Source organism: Lepisosteus platostomus, chromosome 13 (assembly GCF_059453375.1).
Source record: "Lepisosteus platostomus isolate fLepPlt1 chromosome 13, fLepPlt1.hap1, whole genome shotgun sequence".
In the NCBI taxonomy this organism is placed as follows: domain Eukaryota; kingdom Metazoa; phylum Chordata; class Actinopteri; order Semionotiformes; family Lepisosteidae; genus Lepisosteus; species Lepisosteus platostomus.
Window position 1 is genome coordinate 3,747,528 of NC_142623.1, and position 25,146 is coordinate 3,772,673.

At 42.7% G+C, this 25,146-nt stretch overlaps 2 protein-coding genes and 1 long non-coding RNA gene across 11 annotated transcripts in view; 1 reads left to right on the top strand and 2 right to left on the bottom strand.

Annotated features, from left to right (window-relative positions):
• The first annotated feature begins 7,254 nt into the window (after window positions 1-7,254).
• On the top strand, window positions 7,255-24,690 carry LOC148649660 (tumor necrosis factor alpha-induced protein 3-like). Of its 7 annotated transcripts, none has more exons than XM_088602624.1 (9): window positions 7,255-7,417; window positions 12,815-13,119; window positions 14,002-14,189; window positions 15,431-15,572; window positions 16,453-16,626; window positions 18,771-18,933; window positions 20,200-21,044; window positions 21,211-21,413; window positions 24,266-24,690. In XM_088602624.1, the coding sequence occupies exons 2-9, from the start codon at window positions 12,828-12,830 to the stop codon at window positions 24,476-24,478; spliced, it is 2,220 nt and encodes a 739-aa protein (XP_088458750.1). In that variant the 5' UTR covers window positions 7,255-7,417; window positions 12,815-12,827; the 3' UTR covers window positions 24,479-24,690. The 7 variants fall into 7 exon arrangements, with proteins under 7 accessions (XP_088458750.1, XP_088458757.1, XP_088458756.1 ...); XM_088602631.1 differs by lacking the exon at window positions 7,255-7,417 and adding an exon at window positions 7,672-7,691; XM_088602630.1 differs by lacking the exon at window positions 7,255-7,417 and adding an exon at window positions 11,113-11,196.
• LOC148649661 (uncharacterized) lies at window positions 8,845-11,513 on the bottom strand. The gene is made up of 2 exons (XR_015925901.1): window positions 11,376-11,513; window positions 8,845-10,684 (listed from the first exon to the last, which is right to left on the bottom strand). It is a non-coding gene; the product is annotated as an uncharacterized LOC148649661 (long non-coding RNA).
• Window positions 15,593-25,146, bottom strand: part of s100pbp (S100P binding protein) — a 119,486-nt gene continuing 109,932 nt past the window's right edge. For 2 of the 3 annotated variants that reach the window (XR_015925899.1, XR_015925897.1), the window contains one exon: window positions 15,593-18,952. The gene's annotated coding sequence lies outside the window, so the exon portion shown is untranslated. The remainder of the gene's footprint in view (window positions 18,953-25,146) is intronic. The other variant, XR_015925898.1, reaches the window with a different exon arrangement.

Below are 25,146 nucleotides of genomic sequence, written 5' to 3' on the forward strand. Positions count from 1 at the left end.
CTTTCACCCTGCAGAGTCGGCTGTGATTTGCAGTCCCACACAGACGACCTTGCTATTCAGAGGGCGTGACCCTTCCATTCACTTTCCCCCTCTCACTTAACAAGTGGGACTGCAATAGAGCCGCAGCGAGGGAGGGGGACGAGGACAGACGAGCCCCCTGTCAAAACCCCGTGCCTCCCACTGTGGCCGGGGGGGGGTCTGTCGTAACTCTCTGTGGGGGAGGACAAGCCCCCCCCCACCTGTCCCACATGTGCACACCATCAGAACAATACAATATTGGAAAGAGAAGGAAAAGAGCTAGAAAACGCCTGCAGTGCAACATAAGCTACGCCAAGGTGAGTAGAATCATTTGGTCAATCTGTTTGAATCGTGGTAACCTTTCGAAGGCATTGATTCAGGCAGGATTTAATCTGCTTGGCAAAAATGGCTCACGTGTACTGAACTTCACAACCACCTATATGCTTAGTATTGTCATACACAGCTGGTACAGCATCTGAATTTGGCTTGTGCCATAAACGAGATTTTTAAGACTCTAGATATACCAAATCCTATATCCGTGCATATGAAGAAGATTATATAGAAATACTGTATGTATACTGTATTAATGTGTTCAATTTCTGATGGATCAATAGCAACACATTAGGGTTTCTGATGACAGGTTATGGGTCTTCTTCACAATGTAGAATAAAAGGAATGCATGGGAATGGTATCACAGCAGACAAAATGAAGGATTTGCATTTAAACAACTCCACAACCATTCAATATACTTTGAAGAAACTTTGATCTCATCCAGTCCTTTTTTTGCAAGGAGTGTCAGTTGTGACAACGTGGGAGGGTAGCTTGTTCCAGTCTTCTACACCTCATTGTGTGAAAAAGTGCCACCCCATTTTTTTTAGTACATAAGGAACAAAATTGTACACAATATACTATACAAGGTCTTACTGATGCACCGTACAACATTAACAGAGCTTGATGTAAAGTCTACACTCTTCACTATACATCCTAATATTTTGTGCTTGCTTTTTTTATTTCTTCCCCACATTGTCAAGGAGCTGAAAATGCTATGTCTACATAAGAACAAAATATATACAATAAGGCTTTTTCATAGGTAGCCCCTTCAAGCAGAGTGCCTGCAATTTTCTGTTCTCAGTTCATGTTTTGCTGCCTGCACACAACACCATTCACTTGTCTATATTAAATGTCACCAAGCAGGCGATGGTCCTCGGTCTCACATCGACTCACCTCAGTCCAACATCGAGTTTTTATTTTAGCATGCGGCTAAACACAACTTAATAACTGTAACAGAAGTATGCCTCACAACGTCTCAAATCGAACAAGCACATTCTGTGAAGAGCATGGTGGATCATGTTCTAGAGCAATAATTGAATTTTTAATTGTGTTTTGACATTTTCAGCTTTGAAAAGATCAACTGCAGGGGAAAAAAAAACAGATGCTAAAGAATGGCAGGATTCGATGCAGAGGTGGCTGGAGCGGATTTTGGTTAAACATTTAATGAGGGTCACATGTCATTGTCTGGTTAACAGCCCAATTGTTTCCTGTTAGCTAAGGAGAGTTGGCAGCAGACTGAAGCTACACCATGCCTGTCAGGCCTGAATGGCTGTATTGAGACATATGGGCCTCTACGGAGCTCCCAGCTGCCACGTGGCCGAGCTCAGAACCCTGTTGTAAACCAGGATAGATTGCACAGTCCCATTTCATTCAGCCTTAACAGCGGAGATCGGGACAAGGCCAACACAATACTGCACACAGGTAGCACCTCATTTCTCCAGTGTGGGGGCAGTCTGGCACAAAGGAGGTGCAATCCTATTATCACCGGGGTGCAAGGCAATTAAGTCATCGATTGAAGGGACCCCTGACCGAGCTTTTGGAGAGAGGGACCTGGGTTAATTGTCTGCTGTGTTGACAGTATTATTGTTCTAAAAAAGAAGCATTATTTTTTTTTAAAAAGCCTCATAAAATTTCTCTTTAATTGGTGCCCTATAAAATTTGCATCTGCATGCACACCCCTTTCCTCTTTTTTTTTTCTTTCTGACGACCTATTCAGGCCATTCGCTTTCGGCAAAGAGAATACAATCGAAGGGAAAGGAAAGCCCGGGCTGTGCTGCTCTCACCCTCCACCCACTGTTTCATTAAAAATGGCTGCTGTCCGTGTCAAAATGCACAGCACAAGATCAGGAGGACAAACCTCGGGAAAGGAAGACAGGCACATGCAGATCTCCTGCTTCTTCAACACTCATCAGAACCATCACATATCAGTGCAAAAGTGCTAGTACCTGGCTTTTTTTATCATTGTGATAAATAACGTGAATTAGAATATTTACGTAAGGCTGAGGTTCACTACTGCTACAACACAATTTGCTGGTAGACAAAGACCTGACTTAACCTGTGTTGTTCTTGGCCTGGAAGTCGGTCAGAGCGATAGTTTTCCAACTCACACAATCTCACCACCTTATCACCAGAACACATTTCCTCGGCAGGTAATTCAGCAAGATAAGGTATACAGTCAACCCACAAAATAACAGTTGCAAGCAGGCAGGATAATGCCACATTAAAAAGCAAAGTAACACTATACAACCTGTTTTAAAGACCTGAAGCAGCAAGATAGTAGTTATATTCAGACTATGCAGGCTTTTATATTGTAGTAATGCCACATTTAGTTCATTTAGTTCCTAAGGTATTGGTGCAAAAACTGATGTTAAAAGATTAAATAAATGGCTGTAATTTAAGTCAGTTAGGTGGTATTTTCTGTGCTTGGTAGTGTACTTCTCCAGATGTGGCCTATGGCCTACTTTTGCCACTGCTTTCAAAAACCAGCGATTGCTGGTATGCTCAGTTCATGTTTCACATGAAAACTGAAAGTGAAAATCCACTTTATTAACTCTTTTAAAAGTACTGCACATCCATTTCATGCAGTAGGTTTACAATCATCAAAAAACAGAAGATAATCATCACAGATGCTCTGTTACTGTCGTCCTTAGCAGCAGTGACTGTAAACTTGTGGGAAGACTCCTTCCCATCTCATCACTGGGCACCATTTCTAACATGAATTTTTAAAAGTTTCCAGTGCTTGTGAGCTGGAAAGCTGCCAGGCTTTTAACTGCAAGCCTTGGGCTGCTTGTAAAACACCTCAGTGTTTCTAACTCACCGTGTTGAAAACACACACAAAGTTCAGGTGACGATTGGAATGACTACTTGTCATAAACAAATTGACTTTAAAGTGTTTGAAAATCCTTTTGAAAGAACCTGAATTTTCTTACATCAAAGAGCAACTCCACACAGTCACCTAAAAAGTACAATTAAACTGTCACTTGAAGCAATTTTATTTATTAATTTATTTAATGTCTAATAATAATGTTATGTATGTTGGCATAATTTACAGAATATTGATTCTGCCTAATAAGTACAAATGAAGATACCCAGTGAATTAAAACAAGCAATGGGTATTATACAGTACTTATACCTCCAGTTCAGTCATCTCATGATAATTGATGGTGTGTCTACTTTTAAAAAGTTTTTGCATTATTAATTACTACACTTGTAAACCACTGTAAGGTCATTAAAGGTCAATGACATCACTATTAAACCCATCTTTAAAAAGTGAATGCTCATGCAGTCTGGCTTTGTAATGCAGCAGAAGGATAAGCAACACACTGCTGTGTTCACCAAATATCAGAGCACTTTGATCACGAGCTCGTGACACCTTCATTAGAATAACACTGTGTGATGTGAGGTAGCAGTAGGAGCTCAGGTCCTCCGCTGTAGTATTTCAATACCTTTTGTTCCTAATGAAAACAGGCATCGATTTTGACAGGAAATAAAAACAACTGACTGGACACAGAAAAACACACAAGCCAATACTAAGCCTGTGCAAGTACGCACTGTAACAGGAGGATGAAATCGATGTCCCACGGCATGCCTCAGGATCGGGCTGTTTTGGATTGGCGTAATAAATGCAAAAGAGATTAAAAATAAGTGGTGAGACTTATTTTTTCAGGAGGAAAAATAAATAATTCACCCCTTTTTCTTTACTTCTTACTTCAGTTGAAGTTAATCAGGGTACAGCGAGGGTGAATGTGAAAGGTGATTGGGGTATGTGTGCATAGCTGTAGCCAATAGTAAGAGTGTGGAGTTCACAGCACAAGTGCTACACAGTACTTCACAGTAGAAGTACAAAGTGCTATGCAGAAAGGATGTGTGTGTTTTTAAGGGATCCTTAGCCTATATGCTGCTTTAGAAATGGCTCCAGAAGCAATCAGTTACTGAGAGTGTGTATGATTTTGCAAGCATCATTGTTTCTTAAACTAGTTTTTGATCATTGATCCTTTAGGCTTACTGAGCAATGCATGAATCTTAGAGTGGTAGTTAACATGGTCTTTATTTCAACATTTGTTGTTCCAGAGGGTAATCTCGATATGGTATTGTACAGGACTTTGACCCCAGAGTCTCCTGGTCTTTGTTCCAACCTTGCCCTTGATTATTTAATTGAACTTCCAGTGATTTACTAGCTAGATTTTTTTTAAATTGTTTTCAGTCCAGTAATTGAAAACATGTATACCCTCAGGTCACAGGCTTGGGAATAGAGACTCCCGAGATAGAGACTTTTTCATTTTGCTCATGGTGCTAAAACAAAAAGATAATCACATGAACCCGGCACACCTTTGGGATATGGGAGGCAACTGGAGCAGCACCTAGAAAAGGCTCCCATGAACAAGGAAGGACATGCAGACTCCATACAGACAGACATCCCAAGCTGGAAGCCTATGCTGTGAGGCAGAAATACTAACTATCAGGCCTCTGTGTCTCAAAACAACCCCATACACTTCCAAGGCCTTCTTCCAGTTTGCGACTTGGATGGTGAAAGTATAATATATATATATAAGGAACAAGTAATAGGTTTATTCCATGCTGAAAAGAGAAGAAAGAAAACATACATTTCGCCTGTGGAGCCTTCTTCAGGTGTGAGGAAGACAGGGCAGTAAGCCTTTTACAAGGTAAAGAAGCACAGGAGAACAAAAGCTGGGAGAGAGGAGGGGTGGGAGGCAGGAGCAGGGGACAGACAGACCCACCTGAACTATTGTACATATCCAGTATGTGAAAAATCAATTCATCAATCAATCCATGCTTAACCGGTGTAAAGAGTAGAGGAACTGCCTGGATGCGAGCTGTTGTTGAAGGCGTTGCTTGTGTGGATGCAGGCAGATCTCTTTATCCCAGCCCCAGAGACGCGCAGAAGTCCTGAGCGGCACATGGCGCCAGGGTTGATTGGCTCTTGTCCAGGAGCTTCATTTCCATCCAGGGAGTTCCCCGGGGCAGTCCCATGCACTTCCCAAGCCTCGCACGGTAGTTTTTTAAAGGGATTTACTTCCAAATGCAAACATGTTTACCAGCATTTATTGTGATCTGTAGTCATCGCTGTAATACCAGCATTACTTAGCACAATGCTGTACTGTAACAGTAAGGCCTACTGAAATGTGGAACTGAAGAAATCGATATCGTGACCAGTATTCCACAGGCATTTTCCCAAGAAAGAGATTCTGAATGCCCACGGAGGGGGGTGTTCCTGATATCAGGATTAGAATTTACACATACCTGCTCTGTGGTGTTAAGAAAATCATTTAAGCACATCTTTAATGGATTGTTATGATTAGCAGCTTTATTACAAAAAACAGGCTTGTCATCATTAGGTTTTAAAAAATCCCTGCTTTTCTGCAGGTTGTGGGGTTATATATAAAACTTCCCAAAGGTCAAATACAGTTAAAGGATGGGCCATTCGTGAAAAGAGAACTGCTTCATTTTCAATCCACTGGTACTTCATTTTATGGTAATCTTTACAATCGCATTGTCTGTTTCAAAGAACAGCACTATGAAGAATCCAGTCGCTTTGCAATGCAAAATCTGTCAGGGAAGCACTGAGTTTTCCTCACTTGCCCTTTATCTGCAGCTCGTCCACAATATCCTGTGTTAGAACACAAGCATGAAGCTGAAGTATCTGGAACCCGTGGCAGGGGAACAAAGGTGCTCAATAAGCTCCCAAATTTCATTTCAGTAGGATGGTGCTAAAGAACTTTTTGCTCGATATTTGTGTAGGGACCACACCTATTGTAACTGAGAAAGAGGATTTAGTTTACACTTGGCAGCAGATTAAATTTTGCACAAAAGAAGGAAAAAAGGTTGCAAAAGGTTAGCAGAAATCATTCACTGTACTGTAAGAAATTGCAAGAAACAGATTAGAACTGCAGTCAGATTTACACTATAAGAAAACTCTGTGCAGTAGTAAACCCTTATTTACAATTTGTTCGCATGTTTCAGTCACCATGTTACAAACAAGATACTGCGGCTCTGAAACCAATCCAGAGAATAGCAGCCTGTTACTGTCCTAGGTTGAAAGGACTGTCCGGGGCACTAACAGACAAGAACTGTTTTAGTCTTGAACAAGAGGGGGCCAGATTCAAGGATTCAGAATGACCAAACCATCGCACTTCTTTAGAATCAATAGTGAAACACAAACCACAGGACACAAGTAGAAGCTTGTGAGGAAGCACATTTCAAACTGAGAACAGGAGGCACTTTCTCACAAAAAGGGTTGTGGGAGTCTAGGACACAGTTACACTGTCATGTTGTGGAAGCTGATACCCTGGCTTCTTTCACAAACCAACTCAATTAGATCCACGGAGCTTTTAGCTACTAGCAACCACATGAGCTGCAAGGGCAAGATAGCCTCTTCTACTTTGTAACCTTCCTTTTGTATCTAACTTGTCACAGCAAATTGGGACAGGGTGCAAGTCTGCCTCTTTTGTCTTGGGTTTTGGACAGGGCTATGAATTGTGTTTGTTCCTAGAGCCTAAATCTACAAAGGGGAAAGGGATTCAACCGAAGATTTTTGTGTCTCTGCGACTCTCTCACCTGTTATATTCTATTATATTCAGACTTGGGGAAAATCTTCTGTCTTACCACTTTGGCTATGCTTGAGGAGCCAGAAACTTCAGATAAAATGGATAAATAGCTTGTTGCGGTGGTGCTTTGCAAAAGTGCATGCATGCAAGGAGCAATCGATCACAAAACAACCCTTCATGTATCCGCAGAAAGGTAAAGTGTAAAAGTGGGTCACTGTTAAGGAGCCCTGCCACTTCACAGAGAGAAGACGAGAGAGGAAAATCCCCGCTCACTAGATAAGGTCACATGCACAGAGAGGAAGAGCTTCGCAGACTACAGCAGGGGGAATTCCAGCCGTCGCTCTTAAAAGGGCTACGCCAGGGCTGTAGTCAAGTCTCCTCACTGTAGCCTGACTTTCAGTGAACAGGTTTCGAAAAAAGGGATATTTGGGTCTCCCAGCAGTCAGCCACCATTCACCGATAACATGTAGCCTCACTGAAGCATAACCAATCACAACTGTAAGGTAAAAAAAGAAAACCATGTTTCTTTTTATCGCGTTGTTTCTTATAAAAAAATGTTTGCTCTATCAATGATCCTTTTTAGATTTTTTTAAAAGGAGCCCCCAAACATTATTTTGCAGTTTCACTTGAGTTAGATGTTGTAACACAAGTGCTGATTGTGCAACAGTAAATACAGATTGCACATTACCATATACATCTTATTTTTGCATTGTACCGTGAATTCAGAGAGTTGGACATCTATTGCTACTGTCAGTTACTAGCAGTAATTGCAGCTTGGTATGTATGTTAATGTTTTTATTGCAGTGATAATATTCATAATGTTTAGTGAATAGCATCACATATATTTGTTTATAAATATAAGAAAGAAATTAGCAGGACTATATTAAATATTCTTCTGAGGATAATCTTGATATTGGCATTATTGCCAAATGTTCTTTGTGCAATAGCACTATTTCAGTCAAAATTGTATTCAAACACACTCAAAAAGAGGGATGTTATAAACTTATCTGGAAAAAAACAATAACGTGTTTGACGTTAGAGTACATCTAGTTCTTTACAATAAGGGAAGTTTAATGATCTCCCCCAACTAATGCACATTTGTTTTGCATAACTCTTTTTAGAACTAAACGTTGCTTCTTCCTGGCTTGCTCTCACTGAACGGAAAGGGTATACTTTTCACATAGGTTTCTAAACTGCAGATTGCATAAAATCACATTGAGGCAATGTAATCCTATTACTTTATGTCTGTGAAGAGGCATGTTAGTATTCTGGGTTCTGTACAAAATCACACTTGGTCGGTGTATGGTGGGTTTTCTCCAGCCGTTGCTGTCTGTAATTTAAAGCATTAATTTCATAATGCTCACACCTTGCCATCTTGGATGCCAGAAGCCTACCCCTTGTATAATTTTCAAAATCCAGTAAGGATTCACTAAAAATTCATAACACAGACTGTTTCATGCAATCAAAAAAAAATAAAAATAAAGTTATTTTTTTTTTTCACAATAGCAAACCAAACACCCTAATTGCAACTAATTTAGGACTGAACTGTCCCTGCTGAAATTTAGAGTCGTGTCACTTAAACGTAATAAGATGACAAACTGCAAATGTGTTACTTGTGTAGAACAGGCAGAAGGCCTGAATTTGTGTGCTACAGAAACGAGACAAAACTCAGGGTTTCAGTACCCAGTAACGCTGGGTCACTCGAAACCTCTGCCTAAAATAGGGCATTTATTTGTCAAGGATAAGGTAAACAATTTTAAGGACTGTTTGGAGCAAAACCTTTATGTTGTAAACAGATTTATTTTAACTCCTCTGATTTTCAAGGTTTAGCAGTTCTATATACGATAAACACATCCGAGTGCTCTATACTAAAATGTGTAGAAGTGTTGATTAAGCACGTTCATTAAAAGTGAACAACAGATCCCAAGAATGGATGTGAATAATATGTAGGTAATCACTGTTTATTTCAAGATTTGGGGAAAGACCACATTTTAAGTATGAATTATTATTATTGTTGTTGTTGTTTTAAATATGAAGAATTTAAATACAAAGAATTAAATAAAAACATTTCAAAATTACCACGATTGTCACAAAGTACAAAGAATCAGTGCCAGCAGTTTTCATCCACGAAAACCACACTAGTTTTTCGGGGGTCAGGTTAAATTTATTATAATAGGCTTGGAACAGTCTATTTTCCGCCCTGGTGCAGTTTATGCTTTTATAATATTTTATTTATTGTATTATTTGTATTTTTGGGGGGGATACTCTTTAAAATGTAAAGCTATTTTCAATTACTTCAGGAAGGAGACACCCGTATGTACAGTATCATACTGTATCTGCACTGAAATTGTTCTTCATTAGATGGGTTGAAGCAGAACATTTAGAACATTTTAAGAGCATTTTATTAAGGAAACAAACATTTTTTATATAACAATAGGAAAATGTAGGCCCGTTAAAATTACATCTGTTACATTTTACATTAAAAACAAAATCAACATCTTGGTTGCTAGTGACTGATAAATTGTGAGCATACACTGTATTGTCATAACAACGACGGCACAATTTCTTGAGTTTGTTTAGTTAAAACAAATTTAAAATAAAAAAAAAGTTTCTGTGGATTCGCATAGATGGTGTGATTTTGAAGACAGTGAACATGCTGCATGAGCAGCTGTCACCTTACGAGCATTGTAACTGAAACCACATCCTGGAAAAGCTGTGTTTTGGCTGATTAAATGATTCTAATATCAAAGTAAGAAACTTGTCCTGTGGTTTGTTACTGAAATGCTCCACCACAGACTGGGTGACAGGTAGACTCCTGGGTTACTTCATTCATAAGGTACCACGGAGAGACACCTTTTCTTGGAAATGCAGATTCCGTGCAAGTCACATCACAAACTGCAAGTGGTCACCTAGATTGACTCCCTATCTGTTGGTATGAAGCTAGTCAGGGCAGCTGGCTACAGTATATGACACAGAGACAGGGAGAACTGATCGAAGTTCTGTAGTAGAGCTGCTTGTAATCGCAATATAAAAGCTGTTAACCATGCAGTAAAAGGGCTGTCATTCTGAACTTCAGCGGCTTGTTTCAAGAACTGCGTGCTTTCTAAATGGTTTGAAATCATAACCTTGTGCATTACTGAATATCGTTTCAGCCGATGCTTCGGCGCACATTCAGACTGTAGGCAACGTCTAATTAACTGTAATAATATGGTTAACAAGCTATTCACCTTTAAAAGCGATCATCTCAAATTGATCACTATGAAGGAAATTTTACAATAAAAAAATAAAACAAAGCAGACATGCGAGATAATACAAAATCCTTTTGGGGGGGAAAGTATATGCTTCGAAAACATAGGTAAGAATAATTCAAATAAGTATGAATTTTAAATCGTTTTACAAAGGCGTCTTTAATACCATAAATAATAAAATTACTTTTAGTACCATAAACGCCATCATCGAACATAGCCCGGGTATAGCGATGATCATGACAGCCGTTGCGTATGGTCCTTATTTTAAAGGACTGGTGAAACTAGACTGAACTGGAATCGCTGAAAAGTTCCATTACTGCATGACTGCATGTATTAAGATATACACATTAATCGTAACCAACTGAAGGTCAATGCATTTATGAAAATCACACCATCACGTCCCAACTTAGCAGCCGTGTCAACTCGCTCGTCGTCTTCTTCCTTATCCACAGTCGCGCATTTCAAAGGGAAAACCCTTTAGCGCCGTTCAAGAACGTCTCCCAGTGCGCTCCTGGAAACGTGCTATAATTTGAAGAAAAAATTCGTGGGTGTAATTATACACAGATCTGGGTCGTTTTGGATCCGACAGTAGTTACTGGCGTGACTTGTGCTAAACGGGGAGGCGAACTGTGTTGCATTGGATGGTTTAATGAACCGTTAAGGTTCATATCCCATTTAGAGATTATCTGATCACCCCTGTCCACCGCGGTGTAATATAGCACCTTTTACACAACGTCTACAGAACCACGGCACTCTGCTCTCAAGGGCCATGGTGACAAATGTAAAACTCTATATAGAAAGGAGGCTGCAGAAACATTAAATATTGTGTAGACTTCGATGCATTACGCAGCGCACTACCAATGCCGCCTGAGGTCCAGATACAGGTAATTACATCGCCTTCTGAGACCAGAGCTCTCGTCTGGAACAGAAATATCTGTGCCAGTATGAGGAAGTAGTCTGTTGACGGATCACAAACCTGCCTGTTTGCACCATCCACAATGCGTGCCTGAAAGCAATCTTGCTGTTCAAATAAGGTTACGACTTTTGCCGTTTTCAAACCCTGGTTTCGCTATCGTACAGGAAGTCTTGCCTGCAGCTGTCGTAAAAGTGCGGACACCGTGCATATTATCGCCCGCTGCACAGCTCTTTCGCGTGCTCGGGGCAGCTAAAGCTGTACCAAACCAAAAACAAACAAACAAACAAACAAAAAAACCTTCAAAATGTGACACCGCACCACTCCACACGACCGCCCGCAATGAAGCCCAGGAGAGACCAGGGCACCATTCTGCGAGGTGCGTTTTAAGGGGTTGGAGACGCAGCAGGACGGGTCTTCCCATCTCCTTCTACCGCAGCAGAAGACTCTTCCGCGCTGCGACCGGGCTGTTGGAAACGGGTAACTCACAAGCCGGCGTCGCCTCGTATGAATGGGCGCCGAGTTCGTAATTTTGTAACTCCCCCCCAACCCGTTGCGTCCGAAACCCGTGACAAGAGAGCTTTTTAACTCTCCAGGCGCTGGTTTGGGTACCCGGCGGCGGCGGACGGAGAGATCAGGGGTTCTGATTCTGATGTGACCAGGAGTTCGTTAACCTGGGTCGACACCAGCAGCAGCTGCCGGGCGGTGCAGTGCGGCAGATACCTCTGCCCTCGCTGCTCACCGGCTGGTTGAGCGAGAGCGGTGCCCCATCGTGCGCAAGTCGAGGGCTGAGTAGTCGGCGTGTTATTTTTAGAGTTCGGAAAGTCCCCTCTTGCTACTCCCACTGCTTACATCTCTGCCCCCCCATTTCACGGGTGTCACGACGGAAATCTCAAACTTAAGTGAATTCGACATTTTTAACAGAATAAAAAAAAAAGCCCGAGGTTTTTTTTTAAAAAAAAACAACCAACACATCTGATCGAGATGTAAGGTAATGGAAATTATCAGATATGATTTACCCATACCGTCGCCGATTTCCAGGTACGATGTGGTGCGTGTGAATATTACGAAACAATTTTATTTGGCAATCATCTGAATCTCATTTGCGACATTATACTGAATCTGGAAACCGGTCTGAGGAGGAGCCCTTTTGAACTGCTTTAAATTGGCCGTAAGGTGTTATTTTACGTATTTTAATACTGTTATTTTAATGCTGTGCGTCGTACCTCCGCTATAAACAATTAAAATATAGTGTTCTATGTGGCCTACAGTATAAAAGTGTAATTTTAAAACACGTATAATAATTAAGTGTAAAGTTGTGTCATCTTTGTCTTATCGTAAATCAGCTTGAATGGTGGCGTTTTGACAGTGCAGCGAGCTGCAGTATTAATATTGAAGGCTACAGCGCGCCTAACATCTTGCTTCTCTGTGATTCAGACCCGTAGTTACAGAAAGAGTAGCATTAACAGTGGATAGATTGCTGTCTGTATCAATATTATTCAGAACCGCGAGATATCAAACATTTTAGCTCTACATCGTATTTTTAAGACTGCTGGTTAAACTTTCAAAAATTAATTTTCTTGGACGGGTCGAATTCAATAAAAGGTGTTCTTCTGAAGGATACATGCTGCATCGGCTTTCAGTGCCTTTGTGTATTTCACAGAAGAACTGCGAAAGAAACACATGCAATGTGAACACACATAAATAACATCGGTTTAACGGCTATTTATATATTGTAGCATTCTGTAGGACATGGCGGAAAGAAAACGGCTCCCCCAGTCTCTTGAAGACAGCAACCTGACCAAAGCGCTCTTTCTGAGGCAAAACATCGCCGCAGATCTGAGGAGGCAGAGGAGATCCAAGCCTGCGGTCCATCACCTCGACACACTACACCCTTACAGCGTGCACCTGAGCGACTGCAGCGCGTCCAGGCCGCGAATCGCGGAGATCGTCAGCGAGTCGCTGTTTGATCTGCAGCTCAGGAGACACCTGGCAGACAGCGGGTGCGAGCAAGCGAGCACCCTCTCGCCTCTGAGGAACAGCGGTAAGACCAACCTTCTCATATTTGATTCTGTTTCAAAGAGTGGGAAGCGCTTCATCGGCTGCCCGGCATCGGTGCGCTTTTCTCATGAACGGGAGCGGCGTTTTTAACGTTGCCCAGCTTGTAACCTCGCTTGAACAGCCTCGTTTAGTTTTAGTGCTTTGGTCGGTGCTGGGGAGGACGCGTCGGTATGGGATATTCCTAACCTTTTCGATTCCGAAGTGGGGATACAAATATATATATTTTTGTAAATCCTAAACACTGAATGCTTACTGTTTAACGAAAAAATGTTTTAAACGAAAAATCAACTCTAGATGTTTAGGAACGAAACGTGTTCCTATTCTTCTCTCTTCAGCAGGGAATAAACCTTTACTTGTTCCTTTGCAGCCTACGCATGCTGACACAGCCACCTACTTGAACTACTCTAGTTGTTTAGTTTATTATTGTCGTTTACGCCACTCAAACATTATGTAAAAAAACATTTTAACACGCACATCTTAGTTTTCTCGATACGTTTTTACTTCTAACATATCGGCTTCAATGGTATCTAATAGTTTTTTTTTTTACTATGTTGCACATATGCTTTGAATCGTTGTGTTCGTAAAAATGAAATCAGATTATTAAAAAAAATAACCCCAAACTCTTGCATGACACGGTGTATCTGATGGTTAATGGAATCCGGGGGCATTAGGCTGTCCCCAGTTAATTTTTTTGCCCCATACGTGCAAGTAAGTTTCAGAGCTCGTCGTGAAGTTTAGGCTGCTCGTCTCTCAAGGGGATGCCGTATACTGATAATGTATATGTTTCCCGTAAATTCACCTGAGATAACAGCAGGGATTCCTCCGCCCGTTAAATAATGACGACAGATGCTTTTAACACGAACAGGGGAAAACAACAGCCTTCTGGATGCTGTCTCCCTGTACATGTGGGGGGTACGCGACAGTGACTTGGTGCTGAGAACCGCTCTCTATAACACTATGGACGAAAGTAGCCCCGCTGAGCTGAACATAGCCGCACACCGGACTGGGAGACCTGGAGGATCTAGCGACCAGCGCGTCGCCTCTCACACAGCGGTAAGCTCAGCTTTGTGTGCCCGGACACCACAACTGCCCTGTGCGCCACCATTATCCACAGACCCATAAATGTTCTTTAGTGCGCCTTAAGACGAAGAAAAAACATCATTAATGTAAAGACTTTCTTTGCTCACAAAGACAATGCGGTTCTTATAATCCAAATCCTTCAGAGTGCCAAAAAGGCAGATTGAGGTTTCGAGATAATTGCTCTGTGTTGGGTCTTAATTCTTGGTATTAGCATTAATGTTATACAGCAACTTCTTTTATTCTTCTGATTTATTTTCTTCTATTCACAGTGCATGGCTGTTTTAGTTTACACTGAGAATAAATTCAAAGGGAAAAATCGATGTGATAGCGTGCAAGTGCAAAAAAAATAAAAATAAAATAACAACCAGACTAGCACAATACAGCTACATAGAAAAATGACATGCTGTGTTCAGAACTTCCTTTTATAGTAATGCACGGTCTTACCCCTAGTTCCATTTATCAGCAGGGGAAGGGACAGTTTCACAGGCTAATACTCAGTACAAAGAAGGCTTGGCCTTAGTGTATCTCTGAGAGTAAATCCCCTAAGCTAGAAATAATGCCTTTCTTGTTGGAAAATGTCTGCATTGTTTCTTGGTTGGAAAGAATTGCCAATTGTTTAAGCATACTGTAATTCCTGTTTATCTTACCATAAACCAAATTCCCAGTTTAACAGCCCAGCTCTCTGCCAGGTTAGCTTCCGGTCTGCATGTGCAGTAACGTGGAAAACCTGGCAGAGTGTAGCTCTGAAAATATGTGATTAATGCACAGTGTGTCACCCACAAGTGAAAAACCTGGATGAAATGCAACCTGCTGTGTATTCAGTTGTCCAATGTTAACAGTTTCTTTCTTGGTTTCTTATATTGTACCCTGTAACTTTTTATAAAGATAGATTATAATACATAACCATGTTTGAGTCCCCCACGTTGCATTCCCTATATTAACGTATTCCATAGTTACAACAGTGAGAGAGGAGATGAAAAGAATGCCCTGCAGCGTAGAGTATTTAATGACAAAGCATTGCTAATGGGGTCAGGTTAGCTGAGTGGAATCAGCTTATTTAAAAAAGTGAAGTAGGTGAAATTTTCTCCTCCTGGAATAATCTGCAAAGTGCGCGGAGCTGTTAATTTGAAAGCTGTACATGTTAAAGCGTCTTCTGAACTCTGATGGTGAACTCTGGCCCTTTTCCCTTTCCAAAACGCAAATTGCTCTGTCAGCTGGGCAGTGAAGAATGGGAGAGAATCGTGAGATTGGTGGACCCCAAATCTGAAGGTGTGGCACCTATGGCAAATTCGTACCAAGACATCTACCTTTTCGTTTTGGCTAATGTCATCCGGAGGCCAATCATAGTGTTGGGTGGTGAGTATTTCAGACTCTCATTATGTTTTTTAACCCATTTATAAAAAGAATAACAGATCCCACTGCAATGTCCAACATCAGTGCAGTTCAGTTCAGTGCAGAATCACCTGTCTGAGGACGTGAATCAAGCCTGTGGTGTAGCAGTTAAACTTGTCTCTTAGCCTTTCAAACTAGAGTTTTCATCTACCCATCGCTAAGGCAGAGGCATGGTGCCTCCACACAATGGCAAGCTGCTATCAGACACCTGTTCTGGAATTTGTGATTGGTGAGTGGGCCGATGCTGTGATTTACTATAGGCCTTAGTCAACATCAAAAGAAAACATCACACATCAGTCAAATGTTTCCCTCGATCTGAACTGTGTAGTTAATGTCATTTGCAGGGGAGTACACAGCCCTGTGCTTGCAAAGCAGATCTGGGACGTTCTGCCAGGATAAGGTAACACCATTCCTCCTTTTCTGGAAAAAGGAAGAACAAGCTCCCAAAGGCTACAGAGTCCGACAGACGCACAGGGATTCTCAAATTAGCACCTTGAATCATTTTTCAGGACATTTTGTTGAGGCGTGTTGTTGTCTTGCAGTGTACAAAAGGAAAAAAGAACAGGTGTAGTCTAAAGCCTGGACTGTGGACATTGTTTAGGAATACAGGCAAGTCTGGAAGCCCCTACTGTGACCTCACTCTTGCGTGAGAATCCAACGCAACATCAAGCAACTTCACATCTCTGGAGCTTCCCCAGACTCAGTGAGAGCTCCTTGGCAGGTTTTCACACACTGTACATCGAGTGAGCTCCTGTTGTTTGGTTTGGGTAAATATGCCGAGAGCGCTTTTGTGGGCAAACTCCTCCGCTGACTGTAGTCTCGCTGTCATAAACTTCGCCCGCAGGCAACACAAAGGAAGTGACTCCTGACACGTCCGAGTCAGTCCAAGGGCCTGCGGGGATTTATCTGCCTCTGCTGTGGGATGTGGAGAAGTGTTACCACTTTCCTGTGGTCCTGGGATGTGTGTATCCATACAGCTGTTTTGCCCCACTGGTGGACTTCAGTGCTCCCGGGCAAGGTAAAAAATTAGATTCCTCTCTGGCCAATTTCAGGAGGATGCTGATTAAAATACGTTCTGCATCCACTGGATCCAGCCATGTTACAAAACACCTGTAGGCAGAAATGCAGTCCTGGGGGTATTAGTAACAAGTGCTAAGAAAACTACACTTTTGAATTCAAACAAATGAGTCATTTGTTTTCTTACCTTGCTTAAACAGAACTGCAGAGAATGATATAAAGCTCAAAATAAGCACATTTTTAAGTACACTCTCAGTTCACAATACAATAAAAAGGAGTTGACTGTACATCAGAGTAATGTACAGCATGTAATAATGAACAGCCTAATCTGTAAGCACCTTCTGATTTTTTTTGTGCTAATCAAATGTTAAAGAAGAGCAATTTATTTTTAAGGACCGCACAAGAATGTTTTGCTTCAAGATTTAAAATGTAAGGCATTGTCTTGATTCTAGTGGGGGGAAAAAAGGACATTTAAAATGTTAACTGCAAAAAGATTTTTTTTTTGTTCAGGATGTCATTGCTTCCATTAAGCATCTGTGGTTTTATTGTGGTGCTTCGTAATACGGTATTAAAAATGAAGACAAAAATATTTCTTAAAGGAACGGAACATGTCTGTAGCTCTTTTGTCATTAAGAGAATAGAAGTGACGTTTGTACAGGGGAAATTCCAGCTGAAGGCTGTAGTGTACAGAATTTGTTATAGGGACCACTGCTCTCCCACTGAGAGGTGATGCAATACTCTCATAGTACTGAAATAGCTTGCTGCCTTAAAAGACATATACCTTGAGCCACTGTTTCAAAAAACATGTTAGAACGACAAGAATTAACAGGTATAATCAAATACCATTGCAAACTACAGGCCAAGTTGTGGTCAAATAAATTATTTTCAACAGCAAGAATGTGATGTACTGTATAATCAACAGCTACAATGGCCACTAATTGAATGAGCAATTATTTCTTTTAAGCGTGGGTTATCATGATTACCAGCTGCCGCAGCTTGGAAGGGGTGTATGGAACACATGCAGTTCTACCTGCCATGGTAGATATTAATACAGTCCTTCACACTGATTTCATGCTAGTTCTGAATATGGCTTCAGACAGTATTTTTAGACTACATTTATCTCAGGAAAACAGCAAAGTTGATCAATTCACACCTGAGGTATGACAAACAAATAGATTCACTTGACTCATTTTGCGACACGAGGAAAACACTGAGCGAATAAAAATGGACTGTAAAACTTAAGAATCGAATTGTCTTTAGTACAGTGTAAGAGGTACCCTTATAATAAAGATGTATCTTTCTAGTAGAGGTGTCACTGCAGTGAGCAGACAGTGGTACATGCTGATTAGGGATTAGACATAGTGTGAAAAAACAAGAGCCTTCAGGAATGGTACCTCTTTATTATAGTGAGAATGCTTCTGTGATTTTCAGTTTTGCAGGCTTGTCAGTTTTCAGTGTTATGCCCCGAAGCCAGCTCATTTAAATCCAAAACACCTTGTCAGACCTACCTGACAATTTTGCCTTTGGTGAAGCAGGCGCTGTGGTGCAGGTGTACTGAACATAGAACACACCGTTCTGCAGCGCAGATGAGCCGATACCAGCTGCTGTGGCTAAGAGGACTGGCTGTGTGCCAGGATAGTTAGTAAGATAAACTCGTTTAAGAAACACAGACATCTCGTGGACATGACAGACGGTTACAGCCAGAGTTTTCTCCCATGGATCTGCTGCACAGGTCGAAGACTCAAAGATAGAGATGTCTGACAAGCAAGTGACTGTTCGACACCACATATTACATTCAAACACAAACACATCTTCAGGCCACATGTACAAAATGTGCAAATCTGCCTAATTCTTTAAAATAATACACTTGGAAATGGACATTTCATCCATTGCACTATGCATACAGTCTGTCACATGTAGTACAAAGTCCATACAGATATACAGTACAGCAGGTATAGGATAAACAGTAACCAATATTAATATCGTTAACCTAGCACATAAAAAGAGACAGGAATGTGCACAGCACTGCAAGTGAATGTTCACGTGGTGTGATGTAGACTTTGTGAGAAATGGAAATGGCATTAAATAATGTGTGTCATTTGATATGGAATGGACTGTACAATATAAAGCATTGTTTTTGCACAGAAACTGAGATCCTGCCTCTGGTAACGCACACCAAGAATGGCCCCAAAGACATGTCTGTTCATTTTCTTCCTGAATGTGAAGAGACAACGAAGCAAATATGTCTTCAGAATTACCTGCAGCTGACAGCTGTTTCTGTTGGAAAGAGCACTGTCCCTGCGACCAGGTGAGAGTGTTTTCTTTTGCTGTTGGAAAATAAGATGAGACATGAGAAGAGGTCCATCGTACTCAGCTGGGTATTTGCAGCTAAATTAGGCTTTATTCAGCAAAGAACTCTACAAAAGTCAGTTATAAACACCCACAACCCTAAAGTAGAGAGGTATCTGTTGTTTTTAGTCCTACATGCACTGTCCATGGGATCTTGTTTCACTATTGATAACAGAGCAGTGCTCTGGGTGGACTTGACAACTCTTTTTGTAGCCTTCTCTGTAGGCTCAGGACTAAAGAGATTCTGTTCCTTTTCCCCCCTCTGTTTGGTTTGTTTGTGTTGACTTGTGATGTAGTGGATTATATAATACAGGGTGACAAATTCTTGAACCCTGCAGACCAGTGGAATGCATTTTCATCATTTACATCTGTATGTCTGAAGAAAGAGGGAGAGGGGGAAGTTGGTAGGACTCACATAATTAATGTCTTCACTTATTTTTGTTAAAAAGAGGGGCATTCGTCAAAATTAGTCAGACTAGTAGGAGAAATAAATATTGATTGGAGAAAGTTTATGTATTAATTTCCCCTGGCTTTATTTGACAGGTTTTTAGAAATATGCCATTAATTGAAAACCACTATTTGAATGAAGTTTTTCATTTAATTAAGACCAAACAAAAGGAAGCCATTCGGCCAGCCTCGTGAGTTTGGTTGTTAGTAGCTTAATGCTCTAAGAGCTCCATTTCTTATTGGTACCCACACAGTCAGCTTTCACCACAGGAGTTACTCCTTACTCCCACACTCCTCTGCAAAAAAGACGTGCCTCTTGAGCTACAAAACATAATAGCTGCAGGAGGTCCTGGTGCTGTGCTGAAGGAGCCTCCAGTGCTGATGTGATCAGTGCCTTTCAGGATTTTGAATGCCTAAATCCTGTCACCATGAAATCTCTGTTACAGAAAGTTTCCTTAGCCTGTTGGAATATGCTGTTTTCATTCTGACCTAAAATTAGTAGGATTACTCTCCTCAATAATGCCTCTGGAGCTAGAATATCTTTCTTGTGGTAAATGACCAAAACATGACACCAAAATTCTCATATAATGGAGTCCAATAAAGTGCAGGTTTGTTGTGCAAGGGAAACGGATTTCAAGGGAGGTCTGCCTAAACCTATCATTTTAAAAGGACTTCGCTGTCCTGAAGTTCTCCTCTTTTAACAATACGCCGTCTTATCTGACAGGAAGTTGTCGTATTGAAATGCTAAAAACACTTTTTGTTCGTGCTGTTTTTGCAGGTTGAAAGGTAATAACCTGCCAGAAAACCTCAACTTGGTCCAGGACTATTTTAGGTTGGTGAATTACGTGTGCGGCCAGCTGAGCCAGGGGGCAGAAGGCGCGCAGGCCGGCGGCAGGGAGCAGGGGAACAGGTCCACTTCTCCGAGTTTCTCCATCACCAGAGACAAGTGCATCACAGAGCACTGCCTCTACTTTGCCTCCAAGCTCACCTGGCCGTTCTGCCATGAGTGCAGCGAGCTCTCAAACTGCAAAGACACACCCTCCATGGCTCCTCATCCTCGACACAGGGCTGGGAAGCAGGAGACAAGGGAATACAGCTCAGGCAGCTCTTTTTACGGAGACAGACCCTCGAAAGTGCAGCTGCCAGCGGGGCCGGCGTCAGCCCCCTCGGGACACACCCCTGCCCCGGACCCCAAGAGCCAGCAGCACAGGAGCAACGCCGGCCATCTTGGCCAGGCAGCGGCACGGCTCGACGCCCTCGAGCCGAAGACGGGGGCGTGCCCGCACCCGCCCACGGAGGGGGGCGAGGCGAGGGAGGCCCGGCGCCCCCGAGCCCAGAAGGACCCGGCGGCGGCCGGGCCCGTGGACCTGCTGTGCGGGCGGTGCATCGCTTGCAAGAGGGAGACGCGGACGTTCAACGGGCTGTGCTTCGACTGCCTGCAGAGGAAGGCGCAGGCGGCGGAGCCCCGGGAGGCCCGCCTGGCGCAGGCGCTGGCGCCGGGGTGGCAGGGCGCGGGCTCTCGGGGCCAGCAGCCGCCCGGAGAGCGATGCATTACGCCCGGGTGCGTGTACTTCGGGACTGAGCAGCACTCCGGCTACTGCACCGTCTGCTACTGCAGCCGGGGTAAGTGGGGCTCCGGCCGCCCGCACGCGCCTCCCCTCCTCCAGCCGTATCCCGTTCACGGCATCTCCCAGCCCCCCGGCTTTTTAAAACAAGGCGCCGGCAGAGCGCGTGCCTGCGTCGGCTGCCTGGGTAATGCTGTGTTCTCCTTTCTCTCTCTTTCACTGAGGCCTTCCCCTTCCGGAGCCCCCGGGCTGCGAGGCCGACAGACAGCAGGCCCCGGCTGGCCAGCCGCCTCAGATCGCCTCCACCCTCAGGAACATGCCCAAGTGCCGCGCAGCCGGCTGCGGCATGCTGGGAAACCCCAGCTTCGACGGCTTCTGTGAGAAGTGCTTCCTGACCCACAGCAGACGGGCAGCGCAGTCCAGACAGGTGAGACGAGCCCGGGGGGCAAAGGGCAGAGTGTTATAATGACACACTCGGAGATGGTGCTGGTGGACCAGTAGGTGGCGCGCTTCACTATGGCTCCTGGTATATCACGGCTGCCACACATTACCCAGGTGGGTCCTGCACTTCTGTGGTGAATGAAGTGGGTCCCCTCCGATATCTAAGTTTTTGGGGAACCTCTGGGGTAAATGGGATTTATTTTATCACCGTCACTGCCATTAAGCCAGCAGCTAGATCACCGTGCAACACGTGCCAGTACCCGGATGGGAGACCTCCTGGGAAAGCTAAGGCTGTTGCTGGAAGAGATATTAGAGAGGCCAGCAGGGGGCGCAGTAGTGTGGGTCCTAATGCCCCAGTATAGGGACGGGGACACTAGACTGTAAACAGGCGTCGTCCTTTGGATGAGACATGAAACCAAGGTCCTGACTCTCTATGGTCATTAAAAGTCCCAGGGCGTTTCTGAAAAGAGTAGGGGTGTTACCCCATTGTTCTGGGCAAATTTCCTCCTGGCCTCCTGATAATCTCTGTCTCTGAAATGGTTTCATCACTCTGTTCTATAATTATTATGTGCACTTCACATTTTTTTAAATCATCATCAGGAAAACTGATAAGTCCCCTCATAAATATGTTGTAAGGTGAATTAATATACAGCACTTTTAAACTGAGGACTGGATGAATGGAAGGAGAGGTGGGCGAGTACACAACAGTTGGTCTTGTTCTTGGGTGACACCTGGTGGTGGAGTATGTAATTACAAGATGTTCAGTACCGCCCTTTGAATTAAAATTGGCTGTATTCACACCTGAAGAGGGCTCCACGCCCAAAACGTTGTTTGCTTTTCTCTTTTTATATCAGTATGGAGTAAACCTATTACTTGTTCCATTGACTTAAAATGCCCGTAACTGGCAAACGTTATTGAATTTTTTTTTTTCCCTGAGTGTTTTCATTTGTAATGAAAATAGTGTGTATAAAGACAGAACTAATCCATTTAACTGTAAAATTGCCGATATAGCGCTCATCCACAAAAAAGGAGACAAAACAGAAGTGAACTATTGAATTCTATTCCTCTGAAAATGTATCAAGACTGATACTAGGATCAAACTAAAGGATAATCTGTGTGGCAATAAGATTCCAGATAGATTTAGAAAAGACAGGACTTGTTTAACTAACTTAAGAGTGTTTTGAACAAGTTGCTGTAGCAGTGAATACACACACAGTATGTGCAATTGTATATTTGGCTTTTCAGTCTGTTTTTGATCATGTTCCTCATAAAATAATCATTCTTGAATTGAAATTCACAAGCATCCAAGATAGTACATTTATTTTAACTGAGAATTGGTTAATGTAAATACTGTGATAAGATAAAGGCTGATAGCTCCAAATGGGCTGATTTAATTAGTGTAGCACCACAGGGTATGAGTTGAGGGTATTGGGTTAGAATTAGCACTGCTCTTCCTAATTTATATCCATGATCTGTATTCTGGTGTAGTGATGAAACTAGCCAAGTTCAACAAGATAAGAAAGCAGGGGAATTAACAAACACTGTTCTGGCAGCAAAAGAATTGCTAATAAACAACATTCATTAAATGTGGCTATTGGCATTAATATACAGTCGACAGGTCCCACTGTGCTCCATGCACATGGCAAAGAAATCAACTAAATAGAAAACGGGAAACACTGGGTTTAAAGAACTACATACTGATATGAGAAGGAGTTTATGTTGGCATATTTTTTGTGTAATATACAGTAGGAAAGTAATAAAGACAGTTTGTTAGGATTAGGATACATTGTTAATGGCCAGCAGCCATATCACCCTGCAACTCACAACTGGCTACCCACTGAAGCTCAGCAGGTGTGAGCCTGCAGGTGTGAGCCTGGTCAGTACCTGGATGGGAGACTCCTGGGAAAAAACTAAGGTTGGTGCTGAAAGCAGTGTTAGTAGAGACAGCAGGGGGCGCTCACCCTGCGGTCTATGTGGGTCCTAATGCCCCAGTATAGTTTATACTGTAAACAGGCGCCATCCTTTGGATGAGACGTAAAACCGAGGTCCTGACTCTCTGTGGTCATTAAAAATCCCAAGGCGTTTCTCAAAAAGAGTAGGGGTGTAACCAATCATGGCCTCCTAATAATGCCCATCTATGAATTGGCTTCATTACTCTGCTCTCCTCCCCACTGATAGCTGGTGTGTGGTGAGCATTCTGGCGCACTGTGGCTGCTGTCACATCATCCAGGCGGATGCTGCACATTGGTGGTGCTGGAGGGGAGACCCCATTACCTGTAAAGCGCTTTGAGTGGAGTGTCCAGAAAAGCGCTATATAAGTGTAAGCAATTATTATTATTAATTAAATATGTAGATTGTCAGTGCAGGAATATTATGTTGTTATTCTGTAGGGCACTAGAACATTGTGTACAGTTTTAGTCACCACCTACCAAAAATGACACTGCTGCTCTGGAGTCACTCCATAGAAGAGTGGCTGAGTATTCACAGGTTTAAAGGAACATCGTCATCTAACAGGCTACAAGACCTAAACCTTTTTAGTCCTGATCGGAGGAGACATCAAGACCCTTCGAGTGTTCAAAATCCCAAAAGGCACTGAAGACCTAGTGGAACGTTTTCAGAGTCAAACGTGAAACATGAACAAGGGGACACATGGAAGCTATGGAGAGCTGCACAGAACAGGGGCTGTAGGAGTCCGGAAGAGGCTGCTCAGTTGTTAAAGCTGGTCTCTTTCAGGTGACAGCGGGGCAAGATCTGCAGATCAGGATCCCGTCAGCCGCAGAATGAGCTGGATGCATGGTATGGTCTCACTTGTAACTTTTCTTATGCTTTCGTTCCCAGACGCCGGCTCTGGCTAAACAAGAGCCCCTACATGAAAGACTGCAGGAGTCGGCCTGTGGGGAGATGAGGGAAGGTCCCTCTGGTCCATCAGGCAAAGCCCAGGCTGCTGCTGCACTGGACAGAAGGCCCTGCAGGCACAGAAGCTGTCCGAACTTCGGCAACAGCAGATGTGAAGGATACTGCAATAACTGTTATAAAAAGTACCACAAGTAAGTTGAACCTGAGAGTCATCATGGTATGTGAGTGATTACGAATGTAGCAACCACCATAAGGCACTTTAAAATGAAACTCTGTATAAAATCTGTATATATACTGGAAAGCATTGTACACTTTGCTTCTGTATAGCATAACCTCATTGACTTCATGCATACCTCGTTTCTCATTTTTGTTAGAGAACGTTTTTTGTAAATAAAGTCCTCTGCTTATATAGCTGTTTCTCATGTTTTTGAACTCTTTGTCATGCCAATGCCTCTAGTTTATTGCTAACTGGTGCAGAGCGGACTGACTGGAGTGAGTACATTAAAGCACCGCAGCATTGTGGGAATCTGAGTATTTCAGAAGCCAGTACAATAGTCTGAGTGGGGAAAGTGCTTGCAGAAAACTCAATACTCCTCCTTAAAACTGCCAAGAGAAAGGATGTTAATAGAGACATTATCTTGAAGTAGGAGATAACCATGTTACGTCTACAGCCTTATAATACCACACTAGGCCTTGCCACCATGCTAATATACCAATCAGTATAGCTACAGGAGTCTGAGCTGTTGATGTTACCTGATAAAATTAAATAATGCCCACAATCTGGACTGCTGACATATTAAACTGAAGATTGAACTAGCCTTGGAGAAAGGGCTCAGGTGGAGGAAAACCTGGAATTCTCCAGG

Bases quoted from the DNA above. Each gene is read 5' to 3' on its own strand.
- LOC148649660 (XM_088602624.1), top strand. From the start codon at position 12,828: ATGGCGGAAAGAAAACGGCTCCCCCAGTCTCTTGAAGACAGCAACCTG. The intron at 14,190-15,430 runs GTAAGCTCAGCT...TTGCTCTGTCAG, and splicing joins GCGTCGCCTCTCACACAGCG to CTGGGCAGTGAAGAATGGGA. The intron at 18,934-20,199 runs GTGAGAGTGTTT...CTGTTTTTGCAG, and splicing joins AGCACTGTCCCTGCGACCAG to GTTGAAAGGTAATAACCTGC.